The sequence below is a fragment of the Pipistrellus hanaki genome (genome assembly GCF_964339955.1).
Source record: "Pipistrellus hanaki genome assembly, chromosome: 9".
Taxonomy (NCBI): Eukaryota; Metazoa; Chordata; class Mammalia; order Chiroptera; family Vespertilionidae; genus Pipistrellus; species Pipistrellus hanaki.
In genome coordinates this window covers 39,793,945-39,813,131 of record NC_140511.1, presented here as the reverse complement: position 1 = coordinate 39,813,131, position 19,187 = coordinate 39,793,945, and the positions used below count along the sequence as shown (strand labels likewise).

Here is a 19,187-nt window from a genome sequence, read left to right as displayed (position 1 = left end):
ATGACTTTTCTGTGTATCTTACTGTATTCTAAGTAATCTTAGAATATCTATCAGATCAACATTTGTAGATGGGAATCATGCTCATGTTGGTAGGGCCTCTTAAAGTCATCTGGTCTAACCTCTTCTGAATGTATAGAGCTATTATTCTCCTGCCAAGTGCCATTTCAGCCTAAACCGAAACATCCCCAACTGGGTTGAATTCACTCCCAAGTTATTAGAAAACTGTAAAAAAAAGTTTCTCTATAGAATAAACTGAAAGCTTTTGCTTTAAGGCTTCTGCCCTCTGATCTAGTTCTGTGCTCCCACAAGGCCACACAGAACAAGTCCAAGGCCTTTTTACTGTGTCAGTTCTCCAGGAGCTAAAGATAGAAATCAAGAATAGCTTTCTAAAGAATTCACCTACTTGGCAAATAGCTTTAAAATGATTTTGAGGAAATTGATGCACTTGAATATTTCCTTTCTATAATAGATAGTGAAATCAATTCATTTATTTCTGGGGTGATAAAAAACTTCATCCTTCATTAACTGTTATTGAAAATTGTTTTCCATGTGCCACAAAGTTTAAAATAAACTAAATTTGCAAACACATCATGCTAAATACATCCAATTATTTAAATATTTTATTATGACAATTGACATATATTAAGCGAAAGAAATGACAGAAGTATAATAAAACATTTTTAAAGAAAAAGTTACACAATTCGACCAATAGCTGTAAAATAGCTTTAGGCCTACCTCATAACACCAAGAGTTCCAATCAGACTGTAGTGAGACATTGAACATTTCATTAACAAAAATATTGGCACCAGCCACAACATATTTTGGTTGTCACAAGGATTATATTGAAACAACTATGCACTGCAATTCTAACACACTATGTGTTTATACACTGCAGTTAGCCCCTGAAGCTTTAAGCTACCAGGAATTCCCATATTTCCTATGCACAAAATTTACTTTGTGCATTAGTGGAATCACATTTCCAGTTTTCAGACCTCTTCCCTTCCCACCCCCACACACATGCAGTATGATATATGTGGTAGAGAGCACTCCAGTTTCCTCTATTTGACTAATAGTACGTTCCTGATCACCTCAACAGTTTGTTAATCTTGGAGCTTCTGCTTTAGCTCTCATCTCATAAAAAACAAAATAAAGCGTCTGAGAACCTGTTCCAGGAATAATCTGTTTTATGCATAGGAAAATAAAGCATTTCATATAAGCATGTCTGAAAATCCAAGAGGCATTCTGATCAAACACCCCTAAATTCCAGCTATTACTTTAAAATCAAAATGAAAATCTTACATATACCATTTACAAATTCTTATCTGGAATTTGTATTCTTCACCTGGAAATTCGATTCCCAGGCTTCACCTCTGATTGGAGAGGATAGCCAAGAAACTGACATCCCACATTAGCTGACAATAAAGTTAACTTGGGTAGAAATTATGACATATGGAGATGAATTTAATGCTTTCCTAGAATACACTTATGCTACAAAGGTAAGAAATTAGAATGATAAAACCATCAGGTGGCAAAAAGTACTGGCATTCAAACAAAAGTGTCTTAATAAAACTTACAGTAAAATGTGTCATTAAGACTGCTAGAATTGGCAGCTCTATAGAGACGAAATACTTTTTATCAAATAAGGAAATTGGAACTTGAAGCTAATACTCTTTCCTGCCATTCTCCAGCAAATATTCCTGTGGAATTAAGTCTACTGAATAAAAGAACCAAAACGATCAATTCTAGTTTTTCCTTCTTTTACAGATTGAAGAGAAACCAGGCTCTGTCCCCACTTGCCCTCAACCCCAATACAGGACACTACCTTTCAAGTTGTATACAAAACCTCCTGGCAGGTTTGGGCAAGTACAATTCAGATACTGTTATCAAAAAGCTACTCTGATAAGAACAAAACACCAGACCAACATTGAGAATATCCTAGTTAGGCATCACAAAAATCACACACTCCTAAGAATATGCTCTTTACTGACAAAATTTGGGCCATTATAGCTGTTTCCAAGTAGAAAAGTCCATGTACATGGACATAAACTAGATCTGCGTTTGTGTCTGTCTATGTGTGCATATAATTTTCATGCAATGATCTTAAAACTTTGGAGACCAGAATTATTTGCCTAATTTCAAAGCTTGTCCACATGGCAGTATTGATATGCACCAACTCTGCTACAGGGCAGGAGAATGAAGAAGACCATGGCACAATTTCTTTTTAAACAATTTCAGGTTTAATTACATAATGCACCTGTAGATGTTCTAGCATAAACACAGTTGTAAAAATCTACATCCTATTTTAGGGTATTTTCCCACTTCTCATCCTTTAAAAGCTGTACAGTTATAAAAGTGTGACTCTCAAGCAAAATAAACTTTGTTTTTTTTTTGCAACATACAAAATAAGTTAAACGATTCAGAAGGTCTTGAGCCATTACGTTTCCCCATGACTGTGTCTGGCTATCCGTCAGCATGACATGAGGCTCCTGGTCTATGACCAGAACTCAATAAATACAGGTCCAACGAAACCCCAAACACTTAAATTAGCAACTGATGAAAGTTAAGAAAACATATAGTTAGGGTTAACAATTCCATTCTTAACTTACATTATCCAGTGGCAAAATGAAAAAGGAGGGTCACTCAGTCCTTAGTGCATTTTCTAGCTTGTACCGGTTTGGCAAGAAAAAAAAAAAAAAATCACAAATGCAGTTCCTTTAAAAATGTTTTTTCTTATTCAAAATGTCTAAAGAGCTTAATTAAGACATCTCTACACATCTAATAATTTGTTATGCCCTCTATTATAACTTATGCATAGGATAGACATCTTAAAGTTATTAAAATAAAATCAGCAACTTCACTAACTGAAATCACTAAATGTGCCAGAATTGGGTTTGCAGCATTTCCCAGAGCAAGATGGTATAAATATAAAATGCACACAAACAAACAAACAAAAACAGAACTCACAAAACCAAAATGAGGAGAAGCAGCCACTCATGGAATCCTAATACATTTCTGAGAGAATTGATATGAATAAAAAAGTGTTGCATGTTCAATCTAAGGTGTTTATATACCAAGCGCACTACATTTTGGCTTTTAACGACTGCTTGCTTGCTGGGCAATAACCCTATCTTCATCACGTGTTACACAGTTCCTTAGCAATTCTTGGCACTCAAAAACTGTCAGATCATTTACGTTTAAGTGAAATATTTTGAAAACAAACTAAGTGTACACACAACACAATAACCCAGTTTTAATACATTGATAGCAAAAGGCATTGCGTTCAGAATTGGCATAAAAACAATGAAGAAAATCAGCAGTTAGCTTGCCACTTCCAAGGTAGTTTATAGTTACATTCTGGGAATGGTGGATGAAGTAGGAATGGATTTTGTTCTAAGTTTAATAACAGATATTAAGCACAGGACCAGGTAGATTACAACATATCTGCAGTTTTGGCATTCTCACTTCCTGGGAGAACCAGGAATATATTTTTAGAACGTCAAACCAAGAAAAGTACCTTCACAACTTTCCTCTAGATTTTCTGTAATTAAATGTTCATAATTTCATGTTATATTTAGCTGATTTTGTCAGTGATTTCAAAGGACTCATTTTTATCCTAATATCTAAAGTATGTATACATGTTTATATATATATATATATATATATATATATATATATATATATATATATTCATTCCATTAAAAAAAAATCTATAGCTGTGAGGCCATGCCATGAATTATGGCCCGTTCCATCGCGTTGAGGAAAGGCAGAGTTCATGTTTTCTGAGTACGAACCAGTAGATTCTTTAGGTTCCTTTCAGTCGTATAGCAGTACAAACTAGCGAATGGTGAACTCTCAGCCTCACAAACATAAGCTGAAATAGCATTCCTTGTGACAAAGGAAATCCCATCAATCCCACTTAAAAATAGCTAACATTTCCCCACCTTACCTCTAAATAACAAGTAAACATCTACATTTTCCTTACTATCGGTACTTTGCTCAAACATACATTACGGATGGGTCCTATTAATTAGAAAATGAAAACCGGAGTTTATAATAGCCTTTTAAAATTAGTTTAAAAATCTTTTTGCAAAAGCTTCCTCATCATTTGAAGTCCTTGGTTCTTTGGCAGGTCAAACTTATTAAAAAGATTATCAGTAGATATGAGTCTACTGAATTTGGAACCTTAACCAAATGGAAAAAGATGTGTTCAGGAAACCCAACCTCAATATATCAGGTGTATTCTTGAGAATATCCCTGCCATCTTTCTCTAGAAATGTACCAACATTGGAAAATGTTTTACACAGAACACTATTTCATCAATACAAATATATAAAACCAAAAGGTGTATTTTCAGTCTTTTTTTCACATAATTCAAAGCCTCTGCAAGCCTTTGCTTTATGACAATTTAGTTTGTTTTCAAACCTTTACAGAAATTACATTCATAGCCTGAGTACTAAACTACATCTCCCGTTAATACATTTGCTTTACACTATGGAGTTCTGAATCCAAATTGTATTTTTAAAAAGGGGGGTTAAAGTACTAAAGGACTCTATTGTGAACCTAAATCCATGGTTAGTACTCCAATAACAAGGACTCAAGATGTTCTAAACCCTAGATGAATTGCTGCTTTCCTATGCACTGTCCAGTTCCTAATGACTGAATTATGTCTTGGGATATAAAATGTTTACTATTTCCAAATTTTTAAACACTTCTTCAAAGTATGTTCAGAGTTAATATTTCAGTGAACAGACTCTTTTAGGGACTGAATCTAAATACCAATTAGCAAAGTTGTTTTTGAACTGTTCAATATTTAATCACTCATAATGAATCTCTCTGCATAGTAAGAACTTATAAGTATCAGCTACTTGGATTACATTCTTAGTAAGTGAAAGTTAATGTAATCAGAATGTAAGGTTAGAAGGAATACACTATCAACTTCAAAAACAGTTCAAGTTCGGTCAATAATGGGCAGCCCCATATTAATGGGGCATTTGCTGAATGAATACTCAGTCTTCACATGATAAAAAATTACCTTTTGCTCTCTGTAGCAGAAGAGTATAAAGAACTCCTTATTTCACATTAGGCATCCTGCAAAAGAAATAATCTACCCATTTAATACTTATCACTTGCTTAACTGAACAGAATAGGTGGAAGCAAGAGCTGGTCTATCCAGAGGTAGAAACAGGGCACATGGGAGTTTCCACACACAGGGGCTTGACCAGCCGCAGGACGACCAGTAAAACAGTAGAGGGAGACTGGGAACAGGATAAGTCACTGGAACATTCTAACCACTTACCTTGCACTAGTGGGAATCCTTCTAAGGCCTGACTGATAAAATAGGCTAACATTCTTAAGACTTCCAAATAAAAGAAACGAACCTAACTAGAAAGGAGGCTTGTTAATGAATGGGGCTCCTTACATAGCCCTCTCCTCTACTGTCTGTGAATGTGAGCCCTTCCCTCCCTTCCAGTGGGACATTGTCTCAAAATAAAAATCACAACTTACTTGGAACCACATGCTATTTGTGCACCCTATTTTTAGGCTGCTTTCATTATTTTATTTTTTATACAAATACATATACATTGCTAGAATCAAAGCAAAAATATTAATGGGCAGGCACTACAGAACTAAAGTGAAACAAAACAAACAAAAGAACCAATAACTGAAAAAGAACAGCTATAAACTTTCAAGGTCAAAAAGATAAGATTTTAGGGCAACACCTGTTGAGGAGGGAAAAGAAGGAGTATAAAGTTTCTAGAGAGGTATTTATAATGCAAGTCTAATGCCAGCTTTTTAATAATAAAAAAGAGAAGTGCTTTACTATACACTGACTAGCACATATGCTTAATTTGGAAAGAAAAATTAATGAAGTTCTTGGGCCAGCAGCAGATATGGTGTGTCCATTGCCGGCAACAGACACAACACTGGAACATAAAAACCCAAATCCCAGGGCAAAAGTATTCACAGAAGTAATGGCTGAAGGTTTCAGAATTTGACAGGCAAGGTTTAATCACAAGTGCTACACTTTGTACAATGTTATTTATGGCTCTGCCTGAAATTTTACAGCTGTAACAGAAACTAAGACAAAGCTCATAATTTAGTGTCAATTACATGTTAGATACACCTTTTCTTGAAACAAAGGGCTTAACTTTTTTTTTTTTTTTTAAGTGTTGAGATGTTTGAAATGGATGTCATGCCTATTAAGTACATCTGTGGTTCTCAATCAACTCTATGTTGGTCATGTGACTATTAATGAATTTTAATAGAAGTCTAATGGCCAAAGGCAAAAACTACATTCAAACCCTGCTAATATATCCAGGCAGATAAGAAAGTCCAAGACACACACACACACACACACACACACACGCTAAAACTCAAACTAAAAATCTCCCAAAGGAACTGCTTTGTTTGTAGACTTCAATTTGAAGTAGATACTAAGGGCAAGAATAGACCAGTTAAGATTCACCTGAAAATCCTTTCCCCTTCTTCAAATGTGCTAAAATACCACTATCAGCTTAGCATCTCTTCATGTGTGTTATGTATAGATGTATTTGTTTCAAAATGATATCTTATATATTTAAATAGGTGGCCAGAACAAAAGAGTTACACCATCTGCAAAGTTTACAGTCCACTGGGCCTTAAAAGAAGACTACACTCATTTCACTAATAACTTTCCATGATAGTAGATTAGAGGCCACCTCATCACTGCCTAAAGCTGTTTTAAATTTGTTGCTAGCACAATCTGGTTGTCAAAGCTTCATTTTACATTTTACTGTACAAATACTTTTCAAATGATTTTTTTAAAACAAGAAACTCAGCTACACCAAACTTAGTTTTTCTTAGGATGGTACCTCTTCGGTCTCTTCTTTATTAAGTGTGGTTATCTCCAATAGTAAACAAGTTGATTCATGAATGCTGCTACTAAATGACTTACGTATGATGTTATCTACAATTCTCAAACTGCAACAACACAGACTCGAACTTTTAAACAGTCTGTTAATCATCATCTATGCCATGAATGTTTAAATATAATATATATTTAATATGAAAAAGCTAAAGCACAAGTGCTTTCTCCCACCCCGAATTCGGTTTTCGGCCCTCGCAGATTCGGAATGCATTCTTTATCCACCCTTTTTCACAAAGTCAGGAGAGCTCAGGAAATATAAAGTCAAAAATATACAAATCTTTGTTGTAATTATAAGATTTTTCCCCCCCATGAATGAAATTACCAAGGACCATGAACTTGGAAAAAGAAAATCAAAAGGAATTTACAGCAATTATTTATCTTCAAAGTTCAAAACTGGTCACTTCACAGAAAGACTTCAGGATTTGTTGAAATTTTTCTTCTAAAAAGTCATTCTGTAGTGGAGTTTTCTAGGAAAAATAAAACCGCTTTTAATAACTGGCCCGCTGGTGTGAGAGCTACCGTGGAATAAATTAGCACAAAAATGGAAAAAAAAGTCTTATAACTGTTCACTGTTACAGACGTAATCAACAAGGTCAGTCACTCTTAAAAGCTCATCTTCGTCCTCTTCCGGTGCCCCTGCCTCCTGCCCACCACTGGTCCCGTTGGGCGCCAGGCTTGCACTGGCTGTGCTGTTGTCCTTGGGGGTCTGAGGCTTCTCCGCTGGCTTGCCGATCAAATTCTCAATGGCTTTGCCAGGACTCTGTCCATTGGTGGAAGGTAGGTCCACTAAGCTATAGTCCAAAGGGCTTCCCACCTTGCCCACAGTTTCAAAGTCCTCTTCCTCATCACTGTCTATCCGATAGGGCTTCTTGGTGCTCTCCTGTTCTGAGGGCAGCACCCTGGGCTGGCTCTCATGGGCAGGCTGATCTGCATCTCCATGGGCATTGTCACAACTCTCCTCCTCATCTGTCTCAATCCGGTGTAGCCGTTTTCGGGATGGTTTGTCTTCCTCTTCTGCTTCTGAATACTCATCTGCGCTTCGGCCCCGCTTCCGAAGTGACCGCTTTGATTCTTTAGCTAGCTCCTCATCTTCAGAGTTCTTGGACATATAGCTCTCTAGAATAAACAGCACATTTAACCATAAACAATTTGAGTACTTCTCCTTTTCCTCCCCATTCACGACGTGTCCTATTTTCAGACTTGTTTGTACACAAATATGTCCCTTCGATAATAGGCCTGATTTTTCCTTCCTCTCAGCCCCATAACAATACCCAATAGGATTCATGTGTACCTATGATTTTAGAGAAGAGTAGAATCAGATTTCTTAGCGAAATCTTGCCCAACTCTGGACAACTGAAGCACTGTGCTCTTATCCCGTTATTAAATGTCCTTGCTAGTCTTTAAATGTCTTCCCTTGTGTATACCTACATCTATGTGATCCAACCTAGTCTCATGGCTTGACATGGCATGTATATACTGGTAACTCTCACTTTTGTTTTTAGGTACCCCCTAAATCCCAGACTCATGTTATCAAATTGCTTACTCAACACCTATGCTTGGATTTCTAAACAGACATCTCAAACCTAATGTGTTATCTGAGCTCCTAATCCCCCACCTCAAATTTGTGCTATTCTCACCTCCACCTTCTCAGTATTTGACAACTCTATTCTTCCGATTGCTCACTTATCCTTGATTCTTTCCTTTCTACCATCTAATGCAACAGCTCATCCTTTAGGTCTACCTTCAAAATATATCCATAATTTGACTTTTTCATCTCTTTACTGCTTCTACCCTACCCTTACCTATCATCATCTCTCACCTGGCCTATTTCAATGGCCTCTGACCTGGTCCTAGATTCTAACTATGTCCCCTTCAATTAATACATAACACAGCTACCATAATCAAACAAAAACATGTCAGGTCATACCACTCCTTTCTTCAAAATTCTCATTATTTCTCATTTACACCAACTAAAATCCTAAGTCTATATACAATGGCCTGCTACAATATCCTATGTGGTAGCCAGTAATGACATATGGCTGCTTTAAATTTAAATCAGAATTAGATAAAAATTAAAAATTCAGTTTCTCCATTACACTAGCCATATTTCAATTGATGAACAATCACATGATACTAGTGGTTACTATTTGAACAGCACACAGAAGGTTTCCATCAGTGCAGAAAGTTCAACTGAACAGCACTGATACTCCTCAGGGGTTGGCAAAATATTTTTGGAAAGGGCAGTTTCTATTACAACCATTCAACTTTGTGGGAAAGCAGTACAGACTAAAAAAATGGCTATGTTCCATTATAACTTGATTTGCAAAGTGTTTACACAAACAGGTAGGCTGTAGTTTGCTGATAATTGCTCAACATGATCTAGTCCCTGTGGATCTCCCTGCTTCATCTCATCCTTTTCTTCCTCTCCAACCTGGCCTCCCTTCTATTCTTTGAACATGCCAGGCACACACTTGCCTTATGACCTTCACATTGTAGTTCCATGTGCCTGAAGCACTCTTCTTAGATAACTGCATGACACACACTCAACATTTCTTTCAGGTCTTTAATCAAATCTTGTCTTCTTAGATATTCACGTGGTACCGAACCTGAAATTCCTACTACTCTCGCAACCCAACTTTCTCCGTTATTTTTCTCTACAGCTTTTTATTTCCACCTAATAGATCATATATTCTACTTATTTACCTTGTATATTATCCTTCTTTCCCACCGCCCTACTAAAAGTGACATGACGAAGTTACCCACTGTTTTTCGCTCTTTTGTTAACTTTCCTATTCTCAGTGCCTAGAATAGTGAATAGTTCAGTAAGTATTTGTTTTTTATAGTTGAATTAATGAGTTCATATTTGTTTTTAATGACACAAGAAGATAACACACACTCAACCAGAAGTTCACCTTCCTTCTTTAGCCTCCGCTATTCAAATATATTTCACCCTTTTCTCTCCTGGCATGGACTTACACATAATTGATAAGGATCCATGAAAGCAAACAATCTTCAAAACAGATAATTAAATATATAAAAAAGAAAGAGGAATAGGAGAGAGTTAGAATAATTTAATAAAATAAACTTAGAAAGAATTCTGGGATAACACCGAACACTAAATGGAGGCCCTGGACAGGTGGCTCAATTGGTTGGAGGGTCATCCATACACCATCAAGGTTTTGGGACCTGGCTGGTTTGGCTCAGTGGATAGAGCGTTGGCCTGCGGACTGAAGGGTCCCAGGTTCAATTCCGGTCAAGGGAATGTACCTGGGTTGTGGGCACATCTCCAGTAGGAGGCAGCTGATCGATGTTTCTCTCTCATCGATGTTTCTAACTTTCTATCCATTCTCCCTTTCTCTCTGTAAAAAATCAATAAAATAAATTTTAAAAACATAAAGCACACATCTATATGTGATGAATAGGGATTGCATCGTTTCTGTAAAAAGATGGAAGTAGCCGAAACCGGTTTGGCTCAGTGGATAGAGTGTCGGCCTGCGGACTGAAGGGTCCTGGGTTCAATTCCGGTCAAGGGCATGTGCCATGGTTGCAGGTGCATCCCCGGTGGGGGGTGTGCAGGGGCAGCTGATCGATGATTCTCCCTCATCGATGTTTCTAGCTCTCTATCCCTCACTCTTCCTCTCTGTAAAAAAAACCAATAAGTTTAAAAAAAAAAAATGGGAGAAGAAAATAAAAATATTTTTGCATCTGTTAATAAAAAAAAATTAAAAAAAAAAGGTTTCGAGTCCCGTCCCTGATCAGCGCTTTACAGGAGGCAACCAATCTATGTTTCTCTCTCACATCATTATCTATTTCCTTCATTTGCCCTCCCTCCCTTTCTCCCACCCCATCAAATCAATAAGATCCTCAGGGAAGAATATTTTAAAAAAATGGATATCACAAATTCATATTTTAGAGCTTTTCCTCAACTTCTGGTATGGGGCATAGTTACAGCTATTAAGAAATAAAAGGCGCCATAAGAGAGTCGGCCTGCGGACTCAAGGGTCCTAGTTTTGATTCCAGTCAAGGGCGTGTACCTTGGTTTCAGGCACATCCCCAGTAGGGGGTGTGCAGGAGGCAGCTGATTGATGTTTCTCATCAACGTTTCTAACTCTCTCCATCTCCCTTCCTCTCTGTAAAAAAAGATCAATAAAATATGTTAAATAAAAAAAAGGAAATAAAAGGCATAAACTGAAGCTTACTGTCAAGATGGAGAGAAACAGTAAGTACCTTGGGTTGGAACTGTCCAGCTGTTCAGGTAATCAAGTCAAAAGAGGTTATTTTGAAATGAGGGCCATAAATAATATGGGAGCAGAAAAAAAATCTTACTTAGATCACAATTTTGAGATTACTCTAGTTTCCATGAAGAATTTAATTATTACAATGGTGAACTTAAAAATTTGTATCTTGCTCAACCAACGTAGCTTTGTGGTTGAGCACTGACCTATAAACTAGGAGCTCACAGTTCGATTCCTGGTCATGACACATGCCCAGGTTTTGGGGATTGAACCTCAGTAGGGGGCGTGCAGGAGGCAGATGATCAATGAATTCATGACATATTACTGTGTAGCAGCTTGATCCAGGTAGGAGGCAGCCAATTGATATTTTGCTCTCATATCGACCTCTCTTTCTCTCCCTCTCTATCCTCCCCCCACCTCTTCCTCCCTTTCTAAAATCAATAGAACTATTTTTAAAAACTGTACCTTGCCCTAGCTCAGTAGTCAACAGAGCCAAATATCAACTGTACAACAATTGAAATTTCTTTTGAGAACCAAATCTTTTAAACTTAAACTTCTTCTAATGCCACTTCTTCACCCAGGCCATGGTATTTTCTGGAAGAGCCACACTCAAGGGGCCAAAGAGCTGCATGTGGCTCATGAGCCGCAGTTTGCTGAGCACAGCCCTAGCTGGTTTGGCTCAGTGGACTGAAGGGTTCCAGGTTCGATTCCAGTCAAGGGCACATGCCTGGGTTGTGCCCTTGTAGGGAGCATGCAGGAGGCAGCCAATCAATGATTCTCTCTCATCAGTGTAGTTTCTCTCTCTCTCTCCCTTTCCGTTCCTCTCTGAAATAAAAATATATTTGAGAAGAAAAAACAAGTCCTCAAGATTAAAAACAACAACAAGCTGAAACTGGTTTGGCTCAGTGGATAGAACATTGGTCTGTGGACTGAAGGGTCCTGGGTTCGATTCCAGTCAAGGGCATGTACATTGGTTTCGGGCACATCCCCAGTAGGGGATGTGCAAGAGGCAGCTGGTTGATGTTTCTCTCTCATCGATGTTTCTAGCTCTCTATCCCTCTCCCTTCCTCTCTGTAAAAAATCAATAAAATATATATTTAAAAAAACAAACAAAACAACAACAAAAAAACCTATATCTTATTAACTAGCATTTATTTAAATTATAAATAGTGACCAGGCATAAAATAAAGAATTTTGTCTCAAAGATATTACTATTATATTGAATTTCTTAGAAATGGTATAGAGTTCATTTTATTTCTGCCTTGTCCAAACGTCTGTAAATTTGAGATCTATTCCTCACCTTCACTCTCTGAGCTGGAAAGCCTGCGCTTATGAACTCGTCTGATTTCTTTACCACGCCGTAAACTTTTCTGGGAACCTTCACTCTCTGAATCTTCTTTGTAGTTAATTTGTCTTTTCTGGTTCCTCCTTGACCGCCTTCGCCGAGTCTCTATATAATCATCACTAAAGTCATCGCTAAGATCACTTTCTATTAAAAAAGAAGCAAAAAAAAAGTCATATACAAAATTTAAGTTTGTTAAATAGAAATGTAGTTAGCTTGGGTTATAAGAATGCAAAGCTACTAAGAAGAGTTCATTTTAAACAAATTTTAAGTGAATAATAACTTTAAGCCCTTATTTTCTTATTAATAATGAGTAAATCTTTGGGGCTTTTATGCCAAACTTCACATATATAGCTTGATGGCCTCAGTCACAACTTCACGTAAGTTCTCTCACAGCAAAAAAGTGATGAACCTATCTCAAAGAATTACAAAATTGGATTTATATTCTTTGCTTTTTCTACATGGAATTAAAATCTGCAAAATACATAGAGCTACTTAAACTCTTAAAGCATTGGTAAATAGCACTGTTCTTGTCACTTTGGATTAATAAACCAGAGTCAGGCTATGGCTCTATGTCAACAATATTTCAGGAGTGCTAATATTTTCCACTGAATTATCACATTCAGCCTTATTCTCTAATGGACTTCAAACATTTCAAAGTAGCTAGCCAACAATTTGAAGCTGTTCCCATTGGCCAAATCTGGGACAAATTGAGCATAAATATTGATGGTAATGTTATATCCAATGAGTAAAATAAGAATCGACAAGGACATCTATCTATATAAAAGCCTAAGCAACTGTTACAACCGGTCGCTATGACATACACTGACCACCAGGGGGCAGATGCTCAATGCAGGAGCTGCCCCCTGGTGGTCAGTGCACTGGCACAGCCAACCTCCCTTGGTCCCTCCCCCCGGCCGGCCAGCCAGCCAACCTTCCGTGGTCCCTCCCCCTGATCAGCCAGTCACCCTCATGGAACTGCTCCCCTTGGACTGGGCAAGATGGCCACAACCGCCAGCCAGGCTGAGGGACCTCACCCATGCACGAATTTGTGTACTGGGCCTCTAATTCTGATATAAAGAAACAGATATAGCCGAAACCGGTTTTGCTCAGTGGATAGAGCGTTGGCCTGTGGACTGAAAGGTCCCGGGTACATCCCCAGTAGGGGGTGTGCAAGAGGCAGCTGATCAATGATTCTTTCTCATCGATGTTTCTAACTCTATCCCTCTTTCTTCCTCTCTGTAAAAAATCAATAAAATATATTTTAAAAAAAACAACAAAAAAAACCACAGATATATAGGAGAGAAAACACTTAAGAATACCAAGTCATTAATATATATATATATATATATGTAAATAAAAGGAATAAATAAAAGGAATGATGAAATTAGAAATTTATAAACAAATGTTAAAACTAGTGGGCGAAATATCTGATAAAGAACAGGATATTTACAGAGTCTCAAAATACATCCCTATAATGTACTTATTAATTATAAAGGGAAAAATAATAGAGACCTAGAGGATATAAATTAGCCATATAATATTCCTGTAAAAATGTATAATCTGAATTTTATCACAAAGAAACAGAAAAACCCAAATTGAGGAACATTTTTAAAATAACTAGTGTGTATTCTTAAAAAAAAAAAAAAAAAAAAAAAAGTCAAGGCAAATATAGACAAAGTTTGCAGAATATCCCAGATTAAGGAAACTAGAGACATGAGTAAGCACAATATTTATTCATGGATTGGATCCTGGACTAGGATAAAACAGTGATATAAGGACACTATCAGGACCACTGATGAAATCTGAATGTATACTATTGATTAGATAATAGTATTATCTATATATATAAAAGCCTAAGCAACAGTTACGTCCAGTCAACCGAACAACTGGTCAGCGAGTCACTATGATGCACACTGACCACCAGGGAGCAGACTCTCAACAAAGGAGCTGCCCCCTGGTGGTCAGTGCACTCACACTGCCAACCTTCCGCAGCTGGCCACCCTCCCAGGGTCCCTCACCCTGGCCAGCTGGCCCCAACTGGCCCCTATCAGGACTGGGCGAGAAGGCCTCGATTGCCCCATCACTGGCCATGCTGAGGGACCCCACCCATGCACGAATTCATGCATCGGGGCTCTAGTACCAACATAAAATTTCTGATTTTGATCATTGTATTGTGGTTATGTAAGAAAATGTCCTGTTCTTAGAAAATAAGCACTGATAAAGGGGCATGATGTCTACATTTAGCAAAAAAGTTTAGAAGAAAAGATAAAACAAAACTCCACAAGCCTGGCAAGTCAAGGATATAATCCTCATTTGTACCACTTCCTGAGTAAGATGACAGCTACCTATCTGCCAATTCCACAAAACACTGCATTTGCTCTTTTGGCTGCTGGGCCTCCATTTATTGTTAATAGGGATAAGCAGAAGCTATACCATCAACCCCTGCAAATTTATAAAAATGAATGAATTATCAACTGTGATCTAAATGTTAGAAATAATTGGTGATCCTTCTCTCTCCTATTACTAGATATATGTTCTTGGCTTACTGGCAATTATTTCCAAGAAACACTGTGAAGATAAAGACTAGACTTGGCACCACAAGGAATCATCACAATCCTAAAATGAATTTAGTATGAAGTTAACACATCCATCTGTATGTATTTTCTTAGAATGTGCTTTATATGAAAAATTTAGTTCTAGCGCGTCATAATAATATAACTCAAAGTTTTATCAGAAAGCTTATTACAATTGAAAGGACTTTTATTTTAAAAACTCTTAGCTCCAGAAATCACAAGAATTTATTAAGTTGGTGTGATGTAGTCACAATTATTTTTACCAGAGTCTCTACTATTCTCATCAGACTCCTCTTCATCATCATCTGAATAATTTTTCTTTGGGTTTTTTCTCTGCAATCGCCTGCTTTGCCTCATTGGCCTAGAGGGATGTCGTCTTAGTCTTCGGCTACAGAAATCAGTGTCACTGTCATCATTGGATGGTGGGTCTTCTTCACTTTCATCTGGGTTTTCATCAGATACAACAAACTCATCTTGAGATCTGTCCAAGAGAAACCAGATGAATTATAATGGAACTTAAAATTGTGATCCCGGCCCAGCTGGCACAGCTCACTGGCTGAGTGTCGACCTATGAACCGGTCAGGGCACATGCCTGGGTTGTAGGCTCAATCTCAGTGTTGGTGCAGGAGGCAGCTGATTAATGATTCTTTCTTATAATTTAATAGAGGCCCAATGCATGAAGATTCGTGCAAGAATGGGCTTACTGTCCCCTGGCTACTGGCACTGCATTCGCTTTGGCCGGAGCTGCCTTTCTGCTCTGGCCCAGAGCCACGGTGTGTGTGTGTGTGTGTGTGTGTGTGTGTGTGTGTGTGTGTGCGCAGAACAGCTGCGTCGTCGCCATGGCATGCATCCCACCCTGCCCCCAGCCACTCAGCCACTCAGCTCCTGCATATGCAAATTAACTTTCCATCTTTGTTGGGTTAATTTGCGTAGTCACTCCTGATTGGGTGGTGGGCATTGGAAAGGTATGGTCAGTTAGCATGTTACTCTTTTATTAGATAGATGTTTTTATCTCTCTCTCCCTCTCCCTCTTTCTGAAGTCAATAAAAGATATTTAAACCCCCCTTCCAAAAAACAAACAAACAAAACTGAAACCATAGTTCTTAGTTCAAGTTCTAACAAGTCCAGCAAATCATAAAATAATGTTTAATGTAACATCTGAATACCTGTATCAATTTCCCTAAAATGAATAAATGATCTGCTTAGGAGGAGTTATGAAGATGAACTGATGTCAATTTTCATACATACATTGCTTTGTATGTATGAAAATCTTGAGATGTCCCCCATTTGCCTTAAATTCAACATCTCCAAAAGTAAACTCATTATTTACTAAACTACTTCTCTCTTCTGTTCTCTAGTCTGGTATTTGAAACTACCACCCATCTAGGGACTCAAACCAGAAATCCTAATTTATCCTAATTTCTTCCTTTTTATGTTTCATATCTAATCATTTATTAATTCCTTGAGTCTACCTCTCAAAGATAATATCTCAAATCATCTTGTACCTAAACTATTATAGCAATTCTCCAAGTAGACTCTATAATCTCTAGGTCATTTCCCTTCAATACACCCTCCAAAAGAATACCAGAATAAATCTTTCTGAAATGCAAACCTCCTATTAGTCTGGTGTTTAAAACCCTTTGGTAGGTTTTCATCATCTTCATGGAGTCCTATGCCTGACAAACACGCACTCCATTATCTGTTTCCTTTTCATCTCTTAGCCACATCTCCAGCAGGACACTCTCTACTGCTTTCCCATACTTTTGCTATGCAGACACACCAGGAATTTCCTTAACATGCCATAGGGTTTTATGTCATTTCTCTGTTTAGAAGAACTTCTTTCTTCATCCTGCTTCTCATCCCAAACTGCCCAATTAGTCTTGCAAATTTCATCAAGCTTGGTTTATATGCTGAGAGAACTCTGCTTTATTGTTTCTGTACCTGCTCCAAGGGAAGACTTTCCTAATATTCCATGCTGGATTACTTAGCTCAAGCCAAACCTCTAAGGTTCACTAGAGAATAGTATCCTAATTACTTGTGCTTATCTATGTCTCATATTTGACTAGCAACCACTCATGGACATGATGGTAGAAGGTGGCACAGAAGTACACAATAAAAGGATGCTCAATTATAGTTAATGAAATTGAAATACAATTTAGAATCATATACAATAAAAGCCTAATATGCAAATTGACCAAATGGCAGAATGACCCGTTGGCAGGGGGCGGGGCTAGCGAGTGGGTGGTGGCAGGCCAGCCAAGGTGGGTGCCAGTGGGCAGAAGGTAGGGATAGCAATTGAGCGGCGGCGGTGGAGGGATGATTGGGGGGCAGGGCCGGAGCTGCCCCCTGGTGGTTAGTGTGCTCCCATAGGGGAGCACTGTTCAGTCACAAGCAGAGCTGACAGCTGGCGAGCACAGCAGCAGCAGCCTCTCCTGCCTCTGCAGCAGCAATAAAGATGTCTGACTGACAGCTAAGAATGTCCATCAGTCAGACATTTCCCGAGGGCTCCTGGATTGCAAAAGGGTGCAGGCTGGGCTGAGGGACACACACACAGACACACACACACACACACACACACACACACACACACACCCGTGCACAAATTTTTGTGTACTGGGCCTCTAATATTAAATAAACAACCATAAACCTACTTTGTTTCAACCTAAAAATAACCAAGATTAGCCCTGGCCAGTTTGACTCAGTAGACAGAATGTGGGCCTGCCAAAGGGTTGCGGGTTCAATTCCCAGTCAAGGCACTAACTCAGTTGCAAGTTCCCTTCAATACACCCTCCAGTGGCGCATGTGGCAGGCAACTAATCGATGTGTCTCTCTCATATTGATATTTCCCTCTTTCTCTCTCTCTCTTTCTCTCCCACTCTTTCTTCCCTTTCCATTCTCTCTAGAAATCAATGGAAAAAATATCCTTAACTGAGAATTAAAAAGAAAAACAACAACACAAAAAGAATCAAAACTGTTCATAAATCTGTGTTAAATAATCTGAACATAAAAAGAGATTGTCTATGTGCACAAAACACAAAAGCCCTGCCGTAGCATGGCCAGCTTCTCTGCTAGCACCATAAACCTGAATCTAGGGACTGGGGTCAACTGACAGACCACGCACCCATCACTGATCTTGAACTCATCCTCACTCTCCTCTTCATCCAGGTTGCTGTCGCTGTCCAGATCATTTAATCGCCGGCGTTTCTTCCGGCGAGCGGCAGCAGCCCTCTGGGGTCGTTTGTTTTCCTTTCTTTCTTCATCCAAAATAGTGGAGATGTCCTTCCCCCGGTGACCCGTGATGGTGGAGATGTCTTTTCCCCGGCCGACTCCTAATTCAGGGGTGCAGAGTTGAGGAGGAGAGAGGGAGAGAGGAAGAGGGACAAAAGTTTAAAAGTTTCCCTTTAATATCTAGCAACCGTTCTTATTTGTGCTTAGCAGCTCTTTACTTGATTTATTTTCTTCCTACAAATCTGCTGTTTTCTCACGACTGCAGCTGACAGAGCTCTCATCAAGAGTGTTTGCATTTGTCTGCCGTACTAAATAGAAGTTCACCTTGTAGAAAACATCTTTTTCTTACATTTTGATGTAATTTCTATACCATAATATTCACCCTTTAAAGTGTATAGTTCAGAGGTTCTTAGTATAGTCAAAGTTGTACAACTGTCACCACTGGATAATTTCAAAGTATTTTCATCACCCTAAAAAGAAACCTCATACCTATTAGCAGTGATTCAAAAATATCTTCTTGAAAGTTGTCTTTTGGACATGGCGTTAGAAAGAGGCCTATCAACTTTTTAAGAAATTAACAGTGTATGCAGGACTGAAAAAGTGAGAATTCAGCAGCAAAGGTGTAAGTAAGGCACACGTCTCTGGAAAAGCTAGTGACTTCTTCAGTTCCCCTACAAACAGCCATGAATAACGAATCCCTTCCAGTTTTCATAACTAAATGGAAACCACCACGCTCCTCACTGGAGCTCTTAAATGAAATTACCTTTAAATTATACTACATTAATGGCATGTATTGAAAAGTATGAAATTAATAAACTGATTTTAAAAGGTTAATTTAAAGAAATATATTTAGAGTCAGATTAATCATAATTTTTTATATTTTATAGCAGGACTGATCT

General features: G+C 38.2%; 1 protein-coding gene across 4 annotated transcripts in view; it reads right to left on the bottom strand.

Moving 5' to 3' along the window:
* Window positions 1–602: 602 nt before the first annotated feature.
* RSF1 (remodeling and spacing factor 1) overlaps window positions 603–19,187 on the bottom strand; it is a 116,485-nt gene continuing 97,900 nt past the window's right edge. For all 4 annotated transcript variants that reach the window (XM_084895003.1, XM_084895002.1, XM_084895005.1 and 1 more), the window contains 4 exons: window positions 18,182–18,389; window positions 15,324–15,541; window positions 12,443–12,631; window positions 603–8,023 (listed from right to left, as the gene is read on the bottom strand). In XM_084895003.1, coding sequence (XP_084751129.1) covers window positions 7,464–8,023; window positions 12,443–12,631; window positions 15,324–15,541; window positions 18,182–18,389 — 1,175 coding nt within the window. In that variant the 3' untranslated portion in view covers window positions 603–7,463. The remainder of the gene's footprint in view (window positions 8,024–12,442; window positions 12,632–15,323; window positions 15,542–18,181; window positions 18,390–19,187) is intronic.